The sequence below is a fragment of the Schistocerca serialis genome, chromosome 10 (genome assembly GCF_023864345.2).
Source record: "Schistocerca serialis cubense isolate TAMUIC-IGC-003099 chromosome 10, iqSchSeri2.2, whole genome shotgun sequence".
NCBI classification, from domain to species: domain Eukaryota; kingdom Metazoa; phylum Arthropoda; class Insecta; order Orthoptera; family Acrididae; genus Schistocerca; species Schistocerca serialis.
The window spans coordinates 52,499,012-52,514,644 of NC_064647.1; the positions used below are offsets into that span (position 1 = coordinate 52,499,012).

Below are 15,633 nucleotides of genomic sequence, written 5' to 3' on the forward strand. Positions count from 1 at the left end.
CATTTCTATCACATTTTTTTATATATTTACTGTTAAATTTTTTTAGGTTTTCATTGCATTATCACCACACTGTCAAAGATGTTACATACTGTATGTTTCAGCTTCAATCTAGACGTGTAATGTCTCTTCCAATGTTGTTTACAAACATTGTAACTTATTTGGTGGCAATACTCAGTCAATGTCTGAAGATGTCCTCGTAAGCCGAAAACTGGTTAAAACAATAAAAGTAATACTGTAGAACAAAAGCGTTCTTGTTTATTTGTATAAAATATCATTTGGTACTAAAAGCTTGTCAATGTGACTGTACTTTCCTAAAAATAAAAAATTTCATTATTGTATTAGGAACTGTTTTCACGAATTTGCACATTTATGCTGATTATCAAAAAGCACGATAAAATGTACAGTTTGTATTTCATTACGTGAAAGTATTCGATAGTAAATTCTAAATGTCTTGCACGACTATTTCAACGTTTGGATCTATGTGTCAGTCATGTCATCGCGCGTGCTCTCGGCCGGCGGTCACTTTTTATCGGCAACCCCTTGGGTTGCGACATTCTCACTGCATGTTCACCAAATCAGCGAAACGTCGGGGAAGCCCCTGCCTCTGTTTTCGCGGTCGCTGAGATACCGAAGCAGCTGGCCGCTGTCGCCGTTACGAAACCAGCCGTGCGCAGCTGATTTTCCTCGCAACAGCTTAGGAGGCTGGCGAGGGAATACAGGAGAGCATGTGAAAATACTCCTGTAGGGACGCTTGGAACTAACTCCCCCCAAACGGAAGCGCACGTGTTGGTTCCTGTGCATGTCTGAGTACCATACCATCGCCTTTCATCTCACGAGTATAGTAGTTATTTCCGATATATGTTCAAAGTTGGTCCAGTCGCGATATCTGGAAGTTAAACCTCTGTTACACTATGTTTGCCAGTACCTTGCTGCTCCGTCACGTGTGTATTATGTGTAACTGACATTAACGCTTCATATGCCGTTTTGTTATTCTGAACGAAGACGTCCCTAAGGCTTAGTTTTCAACATATGTGTAGATTGCTGTGAAATAAATATGAATTCCTTCTGCTATTACTTCGAAGTTAACAACCTCTGCCACTATTTGATTACGAATTGACCTGGCCATCATCCGTACTTATATATGAGGGATATGTTTCTTTTGACAGTTGCATTGCACATACCTTCACCCAGATGGCAATCGTTTTTCAATTGGCATGCTCTAGAACAGGACTTTTCTTGTATTTAGTTCTCCAGATTTGCAGATACATTTCAATTGACGACCCAGGCAGGTTTACTTATTCACTTTCTTATGATACGTTTTAATGAGTGTGTGATTGATCACCATGACATATTACATTGGGAATGTTTGACGAAATCAAAAAAATTAAAACATATTTTTTAAGTAGGCCATCGGAAGAACTGCAGACTGTGATAAAGTTTACCTACCAGTCGTGTTGCACTTAACAGAGCAGACACTTTTTTTTAAGTATAAAAGGCGCGCGGGGTAGCCGCGCGGACTAAGAGCGCATTGTCACGGTTCGCGCAACACCCTCCGTCATCCCTCGGCCATGGGTGTGTGTGTTGTCAATAGCGTAAGTTAGTTTAAGTTATATTAAGTAGTGTGTAAGCCTAGGGACCGATGACCTCAGCAGTTTGGTCCCATAGGAACTTACCACAAATTTCCAAATAAAGTATCAAAATCGAAAAATCTCACCCATCGGTTAATGGGGAACTAGGCAGCGGTACGACATACCCTCTACCCAATAGGTCTTTAAGGTCCCTAGAGTCCTTACTTTCTTGATGAGTCTCAGCCATCTTCGAAGCGATCGATCTCAAATCCATTTCCCTCTGGGATCACTTAGTTACCTCTACATGTTTCATTCATCATAATTCCCTCTTCCCATAAGATACAGTGATCTAAACTATGTTCAGTCTCTGAAAAACACACACACACACACAATACTAGCATACATACACAAATTACTGCATCGAGCGAAAATAGCAGTCAAACAATTATGATTTCACTTCCTGTTTGAAATTAATTTTACGACTTATGATACTATACGTCATACCTGCTTTTGGTGCTATGTTAATTATTGTTGCTGTTGTTTTCAAAGTGTGATTGACTGTTGACAAAAAAATTTCACAACAGAGTAAGTGTACTTAGAAGCTCTTGTGTCGCTGCCGAAAATTTAAGAACTATCTACATACGGATCTAGAGCGGGCATCACATATACTGCTACAACACGCTTCACCCCCGTAACTGTTTTGCCAGCTAGTCCTGTCCATTCGCTCTAAATGGCCATACCATAGCAACCTCTTCCTTTCAATAACTTCCTTCACGCCCATTTCCACTTCCATCATGCTTCTAAATTTTTCATTTATCATATGCTATAATCTTGAGACGCCAACCCTTCGTCCTCAGTGACCAATTTCCATGGCTTGTATTTGCGTCTTCTCTATGTTTCTTATTTCCCAAGCCTCTGACGGAGAACGTAATAATCTCAATTCCAAAAGGAAGGCAGGCGCTAACACCTAAGAGCATTACCAAGCTATCAGTCTAATATGACAAGCTGCAAAATTTTAATCATCTACAGAGCGGAGGGCGATTGGTGTAGGAACAGGAGAGGCAATGTTCACCTCACGCCCTGTTTTATATTAAAGGAAGGTAAACGTACAACTATAGCATTTGCGGATATATGAAATCTTTTTGGCAGTGGTAATTGGAATACACTTCATGCAGTTCTAAATTTATCGCGGATGAGAAGTTATATGCGCTGTGGTCAGAGGCGAGACTGCAGCTCTAAGAGGTGATTAACACGGAAGAGAAACAGTATTTGAGGAGTGAGACAGGGATGCCGCCTATTATCCATTTTCTTCCAAGTAAAGGGAAGTAAGGAGGAATCTGGAAAAGAAATTAACAGTCAGGGAAACAAATAAAAACATTAAAATTTGCCAGCCGGCCGAAGTGGCCGCGCGGTTCTGGCGCTGCAGTCTGGAACCGCGAGACCGCTACGGTCGCAGGTTCGAATCCTGACTCGGGCATGGATGTGTGTGATGTCCTTAGGTTAGTTAGGTTTAACTAGTTCTAAGTTCTAGGGGACTAATGACCTCAGCAGTTGAGTCCCATAGCGCTCAGAGCCAGCCATTAAAATTTGCCGACGATATTGTAGGCCCGTCAGAGACTGGACGATTAATTGAACAGAAATGCTAGCGTGGTGACAAGATAACATGAATGAATGAAGAACGATTTAATTGTGCGTGATTGAATTTACATTAAGAGCTGCTAGTGGAATTCGATTACGAAATGAGTTGCTGAATTGTAGAAGAGTTTTACAATTTGGACTGCAAAATAAGTGACGACTGAAGAAGAAAGTCCACAGTGTGTGTATCAAGAAAAGTGTTCCATAAACGAATAAATGGTGTGTAGCCTTATACTGAAGTCGAACTTAGATTGAATACGAAATATACATAAAGAAAGTCGATGTTTTGAAATGTGCTGTTACAGAAGAATACTGAAGTGGCATCATGTAAAGATCGGATAAATAATGAATATGTAGGGAATCGAATGGGGAAGAAACGAAATATGTGGCCAAACTGAAAGAGGGTTAGGTTACTATGGCATCGAGAACTAGTTAATTTGATAATTAAAAGAAATGTGTGAATCGGAAATGTAAACGGAGACGGAAGCTTGGCCGTAGTGAGCCGTTTCAAATGGTTGTACGTTACGGTAGTTGTGTACAGGCGACGATACCTGCATAGGATACGCGGCGCGACCACGGAGAGTTCCATCAGGACAGTCTTCGATATGAAAGCGACGACAGTCAGCCCGACCGTCAAACTGTTACTCGTGATGAATGCAGCGTTGTCATATAACTGATGTTAGTTGTGCGGGCATACAGACATCAATCGTCAATGGTGGCAGAGATCGCTGTTTTGTGGCATTACGCTGTAAAATTCACCAAAATGCTAGAAACATCTAGAATGAAAGAGCAACCACGGCTTAGGAATTAACATGTGCCAACACTTTGCTTGTGGTTGGGTCTGAACCATGTAGCCTTAGAAAAGAGAAGTGTATAGGGACAAAATTCCGATTTGAGACTTGCTTACACTTGTTTCTCCCCTTTCATGTATCCATTATTTCTTCTGTTCATGAACTTGCTAAATTTTTGCCCCTTGTTTAGAAACATGCCTTACGTAATACTATCACCACAAGTGCGTGTTAATCAACTTGAAGCGCAGTATAGTGCCTTTTCACGTGAAAGTACAAAGAAAGAGTGTTTTTTAAACGTGGTGAGGTATTCCTTACAAACATACAGCTAGCAAGCGGACAGTTCACTCATCAATAGCAAAATGCTGAACCTCGACACGTGGGTTTCTCAGGCGGACACACGGAAACTGACCGCAATCGGATGTTATGGGAGGATCGACAACGGATAATAACAGAGAAGCTGCTTCAGATTCGGAAAATATACAGGCATTCCACGTGGAGTGCTGTGAATAAAGGGGACAGAAATCCATCCATACCTACGTGTGTTATGTATGCTTAACATCTCCTCCTAGGTCACTAGTCCGGTTTCATCCAAAGTTCGTACATATGTCCCTCACTGTCAGCAACAATTGCTGTGGGGATAATAATCACCTACCTATCATAGTTCAATAGACACGATGTTATAAACAATGATTTGCGATAAAAACTGCCGCATCATGCACCAAGTTTAAATTTATTACTTCTGTACTGCTAACTATATTCGCAACAAATATCGTAGACAATACTCACATGTGCCGCTAAACGCATTTACGAAACTGTATCATGGCACCAGGCACCACACATAGTTCGGAACATACGACGTCATACGCGCTTAGATGCTAAAAAAACGTTCATTCTTTACGATTAAGACACTCCTACAGTCGATTCAGCACGTTTAGGGGAAACTTTGATGAGAAACCCACACTATTTAAAAGTTGCACCAAATCCACAGTTTCGAAGACACCGCTATGAAATTTTGTACCATGCTTTATATGATATTAAGACAATTATTATTATGTTCCTTCGATTATACATCATTAATTTTTTTTGCAATTAGAAAAAATTGTTTGTCAAAAAATAATATATGTACTTTTTTATCAGGCATTATTCAAGAACTGCTACAGGATTTTCTCTCTTTAATGTCTTTGTATACGGTAAGCTTCTCTCTTGAGGTTTTGTGAATGTATCGAATATGCAAAATTTAATAATTTTTTATTTATAATTCTATAAGTATAATAGGAAATTAATTCATAATTCCAAGTAGTTTGCCTCATATCTCAGCTCACACTCAGAATTCCGGAAGCCACTCCCGGACAAACTTTACTGGGCTTACAGAAACACGTTTCTGAGAAAAACGTACATAAACTTTAAAAAACATAATTTTCAGGAAACGTAATTTAAGGTTCAATAGAACTTTTTTTTTCTTGTCACGTCTTCAGAACTCCCCAGATTAGTCCTCAGTGTTCTCTTTCCCTTCAAGGCTTCTCTTCTGGTTTCTTCTTTCTACCTTCTTTTCTTTGCCAGGTCTTCAACTGACTTTTCAGTTCCAGAGAGGCACTGTAAATCTATTTTTCTCAAGACATCTTGTGTCAAATTTCCTACCTTAAAATCCATTCTGTTTCGTACATGATCCTTCCTACAAGCACTGCGTCATAAATTGCAATTCGGACAACTGTAGCGGATGACAGTGTGGATTTAAACTATCTTTGGCGTATTAGTGAATTTAGAGAGTCATTTGAGTAGTTCTTGCCATGAGCACACTATTTTAGAAGTTCCAGATCGTCCAGAAACCCGTACGTAGGCTTGACAACATCGAGGATAGAATTTGTAAGCCTCTTCTTGAGGATGTAGCTGTTGTGATTCCTCTGAACTTAAGATATTTACACCAACTAATGTGACACAGATGATGAATGGGGTGTTAATCTGTTGACGTTACGTGGAGATATGTAGCCCATACTGCATTTATCGTGTTACTTACACTGGATTGGCTCTGTCTGATATCCTTGCCATAATACACTAGTGTCCATCCTCTTCTTTGCGAGTCTGTTGTGTCAACAAACGCCCTTTCCATCTTCCAACCTCTTGCCCTTCACATCACCGACAAGTGGCCTCAGTGTAGAGTCCAGTCCCTTGTGGATGCGTCCATTGCAGCGTCTAGATGCATCCCGCGCACTATTGCTTGAAAGTAATCCACGGGAATCCTTGTTCTCCGAGCTAGTATTGAAGTGTTGCTTCAAAAAGCTGGTGTGGCAAGAAGGTTTAGTCACGCATGGTAATCATTTTTCAGGCGCTTCAGATATGATTTCATCATTGAAACTTTGGGAACTTATTGCCCATGATCTACTAATAAATAAAAAATTAATTGAAAATTGACATTCTCGGTCAGTTTCATGAAGGAATACCCATACCGCCGGCGGCACTTTTGACAGCTTTGTACTGCGTGCGAAGCGCAAGCGGCTGTAGCGAAAATAATAGCCGTCTACAGGGGTATGAAGAGGCATTGTCATAGAGATGTCTGCAAGGTCACGTTGTAGACAGACGAGACAGCTGGGCCCAGCATAAAGAAACTGTCAGGGATAATGTGCTCGTACATTTGTGCATTAAGCATGTTTTTTTTCTACAAGTGTTTCATACCTGCACAGCTGTATTCGCGAACATAAGGACATTATCGTATAGATCTTATAATTAAAGTTTCGTCTAGACATTTAAGTCTCATCTTTATCTACGATAATGTTGGAAGCTGCAGATATGAATTACAATCTGTGCAGCGGCCGGGACTCGAACCTCGGTCTTCTTGCTTACTAGACAGAAATGCTGACCATTACACAACCGCAGCAACATGGTCAGCGTTTCTGCCTAGGAAGCAAGAAGACCCATGTTCGAGTCCCAGCCGCTGCACAGATTTTAATTCATATCTGCAGCTTCCAACATTATGGAAGATAAAGATGATACTTAAATGTCTCGGGGAAACTTTAATTATAAGATCTATACGATTACAAGTAGTACAGGACCTTCCCATTACGTCCAACACTGGATTGCTATTTCAATGTCGGAGAGCCCTGGTAATAGTGACAATGTATGGGGAAAATAAGCTTGAGATTTGAAAATTGTGTTGGGGAGGGCAGTCGACTTGACTAGTTCGTGCATGAATGTTGATAACAGTGGTGCGGTGTGGTAATGGTCAGCTTTTGCGCGTAGTAAGCTAGAAGACCTGAGTTCGGGTTTTGGCTGTGACACAAATTTTAATTCATATCTGTAGCTTCCAACATTATCGTATATGGAAATGAAATTTTTCGATATTGCGCTAGAAACGTGGCTTATTTTTTGTGCTCGTTTCTCATACAAAATACTCGGGCAATGCCTGTTCTAACAGGTAGTACCAAATTTTTATACACTGGTGGTCAAAACATTATGACCAGCTGTTTAAGTTCCTGTGACTTCACCTTTGGAGCTCAGTACAGTAGCAGTTGTGGGACTTCACAAGTCCGCAGTAGGAATCCGGAGGTACGAGGTCCAGATGTCAACGCAAAAGCCACCCGATTCTCGTAAATTACTCAAAGCCGTTTCGATGGCGTCGATCTGGCGCCTCATAGTGTTCCAGATGAGTTTTATTCGGTTCAGACCAGGCGAATTTGGTGGTAAAATCATCGACATGTGTTTACTATTGTGCTCCAAAATCCACTGTATCACGATTCTGGCCTTGTGCACAGTTATCCAGCTGGAAGATGCCACGGCCTTGGCGAAGGCGTCCAACTTTAAGGAATGCAGCTAGCCTGCTAGGGCGTGCACATTGTCCAGAGCTGTCGTGCGTTAGCATTCTATCCTTGGACTGGTCCATGGGAGCCCAGGTAAATGTCCTCCCACCATTTTGGGTCCGTTGAGCGTTGAATGTTTCTGTCAACCGTTTGCCTGTACGACGGCGGCCAGGTATGGGATGAAACCCCATTCACCCAACCAGGCGACTCGTTTCCACTGATTCACAGTCCACTTTCCGTGATCCCGCGTGAACTGCAAACGTAATTGGTGATGTCGTCGAGTGGACGTGAGGACATCCGATCTCCGCTGCGGAATCCCCGTTCAGCAACGAGCGTTGAACGGTGTGCTCCGACACATCTGTGGCAGCACCGACGTTGTACTCGTCAGATTTGTCACAGGTCGCAGCAAATCCTGATTTACGGACCTAGCAAGCTTCGAGCACTAAGTTGTGCGAAGAGGCGTGGGCGTCCAACGCCTTGTCGCCTCCTCTGGTTCCATCGACCTTCGGCCACGCTGAATCAGTTCCCAGGGCAGAGGCGCGCGGCCAGCTGAGCAGCGCCGCAGCTCCCTTATGCACGTTCCCAGACCCAACACTCGTAACTGGCGCCCACCCAAAGTCGCTTGAGCATCGGCGCCCTGTACCGTCGTCGCAGGCATTCTCCAATCGCCTCTGCTGCACTTTACATTCACAACCGCGCCATACGCTAGCATCACCACCAGGCAGCGTTCAGGCTCGCACTGAGCAGTGGCCACAAGCGTGTTTTTGATACTTCCGTAATCTTGTGTGCAAGATTATGAGACAGGCGAAATACCCTCACACTTCAAGAACAACATAATAATCCCAATTCCAAAGAATGCAGGTGTTGACAGATATGAAAATTAACGAAATATCAGTTTAATAACTCGTGATGTAGAGGCTTATCTCACTAGGGGTAAGATAGATACTGCCTACAGGAAAATTAAAGAGACCTTTGGAGAAAAGAGACCCACTTGTATGAATATCAAGAGCTCAGATGGAAACCCAGTTGTAAGCAAAGAAGGGAAAGCAGAAAGGTGGAAGGAGTAGGTCTATACAAGGGCGATGTACTTGAGGACAATATTATGGAAATGGAAGAGGATGTAGATGAAGATGAAATGGGAGATATGATACTGCGTGAAGAGTTTGACAGAGCACTGAAAGACCTGAGTCGAAACAAGGCCCCGGGAGTAGACAACATTCCATTGGAACTACTGACATGAAAGGGAAGCAGTGGTTGGGAAGGGAGTGAGACAGGGTTATAGCCTCTCCCCGATGTTATTCAATCTGTATATTGAGCAAGCAGTAAACGAAACAAAAGAAAATTTCGGAGTAGGTATTAAAGTCCATGGAGAAGAAATAAAAACGTTGAGGTTTGCCGATGACATTGTAATTCTGTCAGAGACAGCAAAGGACTTGGAAGAGCAGTTGAACGGAATGGACAGTGTCTTGAAAGGAGGATATAAGATGAACATCAACAAAAGCAAAACGAGGATAATGGAATGTAGTCGAATTAAGTCGGGTGATGTTGAGGGAGAGAAATTTGTTAACATCGAGTATAGATTTAAATGTCAGGAAGTCGTTTCTGAAAGTATTTGTATGGAGTGTAGCCATGTATGGTAGTGAAACATGGACGATAAATAGTTTGGACAAAAAGAGAATAGAAGGTTTCGAAATGTGGTGCTACAGAAGAATGCTGAAGATTAGATGGGTAGACCACATAACTAATGAGGAGGTATTGAATAGAATTGGGGAGGAGAGAAGTCTGTCGCACAACTTGACAAGAAGAAGGGACCGGTTGGTAGGACATGTTCTGAGGCATCAAGGGGTTACAAATTTAGCGTTGGAGGGCAGCGTGGAGGGTAAAAATCGTAGAGGGAGAACAAGATGAATACACTAAGCAGATTCAGAAGGATGTAGGTTGCAGAAAGTACTGGGAGATGAAAAAGCTTGCACAGGATGGAGTAGCATGGAGAGCTGCATCAAACCAGTCTCCGGGCTGAAGAACACAACAACAACATCAGGAATCCGGTAAAACATGAAATCTCCGACATCGCTGCGGTCAGAAAAGATACTGCAAGATCGGGACCGACGACGACTGTAGAGAAACGTTGAATGTGACAGCATTTCAACCCTGACCCAAATTGCTGCAGATTTCAATGCTGAGCCATTAGCAAGTGTCAGCATGCGAACCATTCAATAAAACTACATCGATATGGCCTATCGGGGACAAAGGCCTGTGGTGTCACCGCCAGGCACCACACTTGCTAGGTGGTAGCTTAAATCGGCCGCGGTCCATTTAGTACATGTCGGACCCGCGTGTCGCCACTGTGTGATCGCAGACCGAGCGCCACCACAAGGCAGGTCTCGAGATACGGAATAGCACTCGCCCAGTTGTACGACGACTTTGCTAGCGACTACACTGACGAAGCCTTTCTCTCATTTGCTGAGAGACAGTTAGAATAGCCTTCAGCTAAGTCCATGGCTACGACCTAGCAAGGCGCCATTAGCCTTACATAGTTTGATAGTTATGGTATGAAATGTGTCATCAAGAACGATGTATACAACAAGGATTAAAAGTTAAGTATTCGAGGAGCTGCAAACTTTTCTTATTAGCATTCACTACTTATCCTGTTCCAGAATTCACGCCCGTCTGCGTTAGATAGCGTGCATTTCGGCCTCCTCTATCTACAAGGTGTTGGCACATTTGCCAACACATCAAGGCCCATTCGTGTACCCTTGAGCGCGGGTGCAGATCGAAGCACCTAGAACCGCTCGGCCACCACGGCCGGCGTCCTGGAAGATGGAGAAGCTTGCACAGGATAGAATAGCATGAAGAGCTGCAGCAAACCAGTCTCAGGACTGAAGACAACAACAACAACAACAACAACAAGTCGTGATTGCAAAATACTAACGCGAATTCTCTAGAGAAGAATGGAAAAACTGGTAGAAGCTGATCTGAGGGAAGATCACTTTGGATTACGGAGAATGAAGGATCACAAGAGGCAATACTGACCATAAGAAGGAAAGGCAGACCTACATTTATAGCATTTCTAGGCATAGAGAAAGCTTTTGACAATGTTGACTCGAATACTCTCTTTGAAATTCTGAAAGCAGCAGGGGTAAAATACAGGGAGCGAAAAGCCATTTACAACTTGTACAGAAACCAGACGGCAGTAATAAGAGTCGAGGGACGCGAAAAGGAAGCACTGGTTGAGAAGGCAGAGAGACATAGTAGTAGCCTATCCCCGACGTTATTTAGTCTGTGCATCGAACAAGTAGTTAATAAAGGCAAAGAAGAATTTGTTGAAGGAACTAAAGTTCAGAGAAAAGAAATAAAAACTTCGAGGTTTGCTGATGACATTGCAATTCTGTCGGAGACAGCAAAGAAGTGGAAGAGCAGTTGAACGGAATGGACAGTGTCTCGAAACGTGGGTATAAGATGAACATCAGCAAAAGCAAAACAAGGATAATGGAATGTAGTCGAATTAAATCTCGTGACGCTACGGGATTCCGATTGGGATACGGGACACTTAAAGTAGGAGATGAGTTTTGCTATTTGGGCAGCAAAATAACTGATGATAGCCCAAGTCGAGAGGATATAAAATGTAGACTGGTAATGGCAAGAAAAGCATTTCTGAGCAAGAAAAATTTCTGAACGTCGAATATAAATATAATATTAAGGAGTCTTTTTTGAAAGTATTAGTCAGGAGTGTTGCCATGTGTGGAAGTGAAACATGGCCGATAAACAGTTTAGACAAAAAGAGTATAGAATGTTTCAACATGTGGTGGTTCAGAAGTATGGTGAAGATTAGATGGGTAGACCACGTAACTAACGCATAAGTCCTGAATGTAAATGGGGGGACAAAAAATTTGTGGCACAACCTGACCAGAAGAGGGGATCAGTTGATGGGACACATTCTGAGACATCATCACTTTAGTGCTGGAGGAAAGCGTTGGCGGTAAAAATCGTAGAGGGAGACCGAGAGATGAATACAGCAAGCAGATTCAGAAGGGTGTAGGTTGCAGCGATTATCTGTGGATAAATAGACTCGCACAGCAGGGTGTAGCGTGGAGAGCTGCATCAAACTAGCCTTCGGAATAAAGGCCACAACAACAACAACAACAACAACAACAACAACCGAAGTGGTGTGCATCATCGTTGTATTTCGTCAAAGCATTTCCTCGTAATTTCATTCAGCTGCTGTACTTGGCATTTGAAAACATTCACATTTAAAAAAAAAAATTCTCTTAGCTTTGTATAAAAGTTCAAAAGCTTAATCGTTAGCTGATAATCTTTAGTGGATGGCATGGTCTAATGACAGTCCCGTACCTGATTAACGACACGAGAAAAGAAACGGGATACATTCGTAGGAAGGTCTACTTTCTTTAGACGTTAGTGAGGAAATAGAAAAACTCTGTTAATCTGGCCAAAAGGTCTCTTTATAACGGTGATATCTTGTTAGTGGAAAATAACTAGCTAGGCATCAGAAGCGTCGTTACTGCTAATTATGAAAGATCTGACAAATAAAAGTTGCTGAGTAGGAGAGATAAACTCGCCTCGTGAGGCACATAAGAACTCATGCCACGCACATATATATATCACACGTCAAGAAGCAAGGTCAGTCGCCCTTTCTGCTGCCACACCTCAACTTGCGCGCCATGGCTGCTGAAGGTACTAACATGTGTCACATAATAGAAGGCTTCACTTAAAAGTAGCTAACTGCTTTTGAAATTTGCATTTAGAAGAGGTAGGTAGAGCAACTGCTGCTTAGTATTTTCCGATCTAACGTGTGAAATAAAGACCCTTGAAGTCGAATTTGCAATTATTCAGCATTCAAACACACGCAGATAAAAATCTACGTCAAGATCGGCAATTTTATTTACTGATTACCGGTTTGGGCTAATTTATTTATTTACACAATAAGATCCGTAGGACCAAATTGAAGAGCAAATCTCCAAGGTCATGGAATTACAGCATAAAAGAAATAACAGATAAAAATAAATGTTTATGAACCCGAAAAAAGTCAATCCATAAGTTTAAGTAAACGCAATCAACAATGCAATAAGAATCAGCTTAATTTTTCAAGGAACTCCTCGACAGGATAGAAGGAGTGACCCATGAGGAAACTCTTCAGTTTCTATTTGAAAGCGCGTGAATTACTGCTAAGATTTTTGAATTCGAGTGGCAGCTTATTGAAAATGGACGCAGCAGTATACTGCACACCTTTTTACTCAAGAGTTAAGGAAATTCGATCCAAATGCAGGTTTGATTTCTGCCGAGTATTAACCGAGTGAAAGCTGCTTATTCTTGGGAATAAGCTAATATTGTTAACAAGAAATGACAGTAAGGAATATATATATTGAGAGGCCAATGTCAAAATACCCACACACCTGATCAGGGTTCGACAAGAGGTTCGTGAACTTACACCACTTACTGCCTAAACACCCCGTTTCTGAGTCAAAAATATCCTTTTAGAATGGGAAGAGTTACCCCAAAAAATAATACCATACGACATAAGCGAATGAAAATAAGCAAACTAGAGTAATTTTCGTGTCGAACGATCACTCACTTCTGATACCGTTCGAATGGTAAAAATGGTAGTATTAAGTCTTTGAACAAGATCCTGAACGTGGGCTTTCCATGACAGTTTACTATCTATCTGAACACCTGGAAATTTAAACTGTTCAGTTTCACCAATCATATACCTGTTCTGTGAAATTAAAACGTCGGATTTAGCTGAATTGTGTGTTAGAAACTATAAAAACTGAGTCTACCTGTGATTCAGCGTTAGTTAATTTCTACAAGCCATGAACTTAGGTCATGCACTGCACTATTTGAAACCGAGCCAATAGTGTACACAACATCTTTTAATACCGAGCTAGTGTCATCAGCAGACAGGAATATTTTAGAGTTAGCCATAATACTAGAGGGCGAATTATTTATATAAATAAGGATCAGGAGTGGCCCCAACACTGATCCTTGGGGCACCCCCCACTTGACAGTACCCCACTCAGACCCCATATCACAGCTGTTATCAACATTGTGAATAATGAACTTTTGCTGCCTGTTGCTAAAGTAAGAGGTGAACCAATTGTGAGCTACTCCCTGTATTCTGTAATGATCCATCTTCTGAATCAACATTTTGTGATCAACACAATGAAATGCCTTAGTTACATCAAATAAATGTCAAGTGCTCGAAACCTTTTGTTTAGCCCATCCAGTACCTCACAGATAGCAAATCGTGTAATATGAAATGATCAATTATCCTTACATACACAGCCTTTTCAATAACTTTTGCAAACACTGATGGCATAGAAATAGGTGTAAAATTATCTACATTATCCCTTTCTCCCGTTTTATAAAGCGGCTTTACTACTGAGTACTTTAATCGCTCAGGAAACTGACCATTCCTAAAGGAAAAATTACAAATATGGTTAAATACAGGGCTAACATGTGCAGCACAGTACTTTAATATTCTGCTAGACCCTCCATCATAACCATGAGAATCCTTAGTCTTTAGTGATCTAATTATTGACTCAATTTCCTCTTGTTTGTATCACAGAGGAGTATTTCAGACGTCTCGGAAATGCATTTTCCAAGAAAGTTATATGATTCCCTATAGAAACTAAATTTTTATTTAATTCGCCAGCAATGCTCATAAAATGATTGTGAAATACTGTACAGATATCTGATCTATCAGTAACAGAAGTATTTTTACTGCGAACTGATTTTATATCGTCAACCTTGTGCTGCTGACCAGACACTTCCTTCACAACTGACCATATGGTTGTAATTTTTCCCTGTGAATTAGCTATTCTATTTGCATTCCACATACTCTTTGCCTTTCTAATAGCATTTTTAAGTACCTTGCAGTACTGTTTGTAATGGGCTACTGTAGCTTGATTGTGACTACTCATAACATTTTGATATAGTTCCCGCTTTGTTCTACGAGATATCCTTATCCCACTAGTCAGCCACACAGGCTGTCCATTACTGATAGTACCCCGTTTAGAGCGTTGCAATGGAAAGTAACTCTCAAAGAGCATGAGAAATGTGTTAATAAAAGCATTGTATTTATCATCTATGTTATTAGCACTATAAACATCCTGTCACTCTCGTTCCTTGACAAGGTTTAAAAACTTTGTATTGCTGTTGGATTAACTTTCCTACATAGTTTGTAATTAAATATGACATTGGTTTGAATATAAAAGCCTTTTAGTGTTAAAATTTGTGCATCGTGGTCTGAAAGGACATTCACACTTTTACTAACAGAATGCCCATCTAGTAATGAAGAATGAATAAAAATATTGTCTACAGCTGTGCTACTGTTCCCCTCCACCCTAGTTGCAAAAAAACACAGTCTGAATCAGATCACATCAATTTAGGAGATCCTTTTTCTTGCACCATCATATACTAAATTAATATTGAAGTCACCACATACAATCCGGCCGCCGTGGCCGAGTGGTTCTAGGCGCTTCAGTCCGGAACCGCGCGAAACCTGCAGGTTCGAATCCTGACTCGGGCATGGATGTGTGTGATGTCCTTAGGTTAGTTAGGTTTAAGGAGTCCAACGTTCTAGGGGACTAATGACCCTAGTCCCATAGTGCTCAGAGCCATTTGAACCATTTTTTCACCACATACAACTAACTCCTGGTACTTCCTAGAAAAGGAATCAAGAACCCTCTCTAGCTCGAGCAGAAATGCTCTGAAGTCGGAGTTAGGGGGCCTATAAACAACAACAATTAGAAGTCTAGTTTCACTAAATTCAGCTGTCCCTGCACAACATGACCAAACTTCATGGCTTGTAGATATTAACTAACGCTGAAT

The 15,633-nt window shown here is 41.5% G+C and overlaps 1 protein-coding gene across 1 annotated transcript in view; it reads left to right on the forward strand.

Annotated features, from left to right (window-relative positions):
- The first annotated feature begins 12,438 nt into the window (after positions 1 to 12,438).
- Positions 12,439 to 15,633, forward strand: part of LOC126425225 (ankyrin homolog) — a 119,175-nt gene continuing 115,980 nt past the window's right edge. Inside the window, exon 1 of the mRNA XM_050088182.1 lies at positions 12,439 to 12,477. Coding sequence (XP_049944139.1) covers positions 12,465 to 12,477 — 13 coding nt within the window. The 5' untranslated portion in view covers positions 12,439 to 12,464. The remainder of the gene's footprint in view (positions 12,478 to 15,633) is intronic.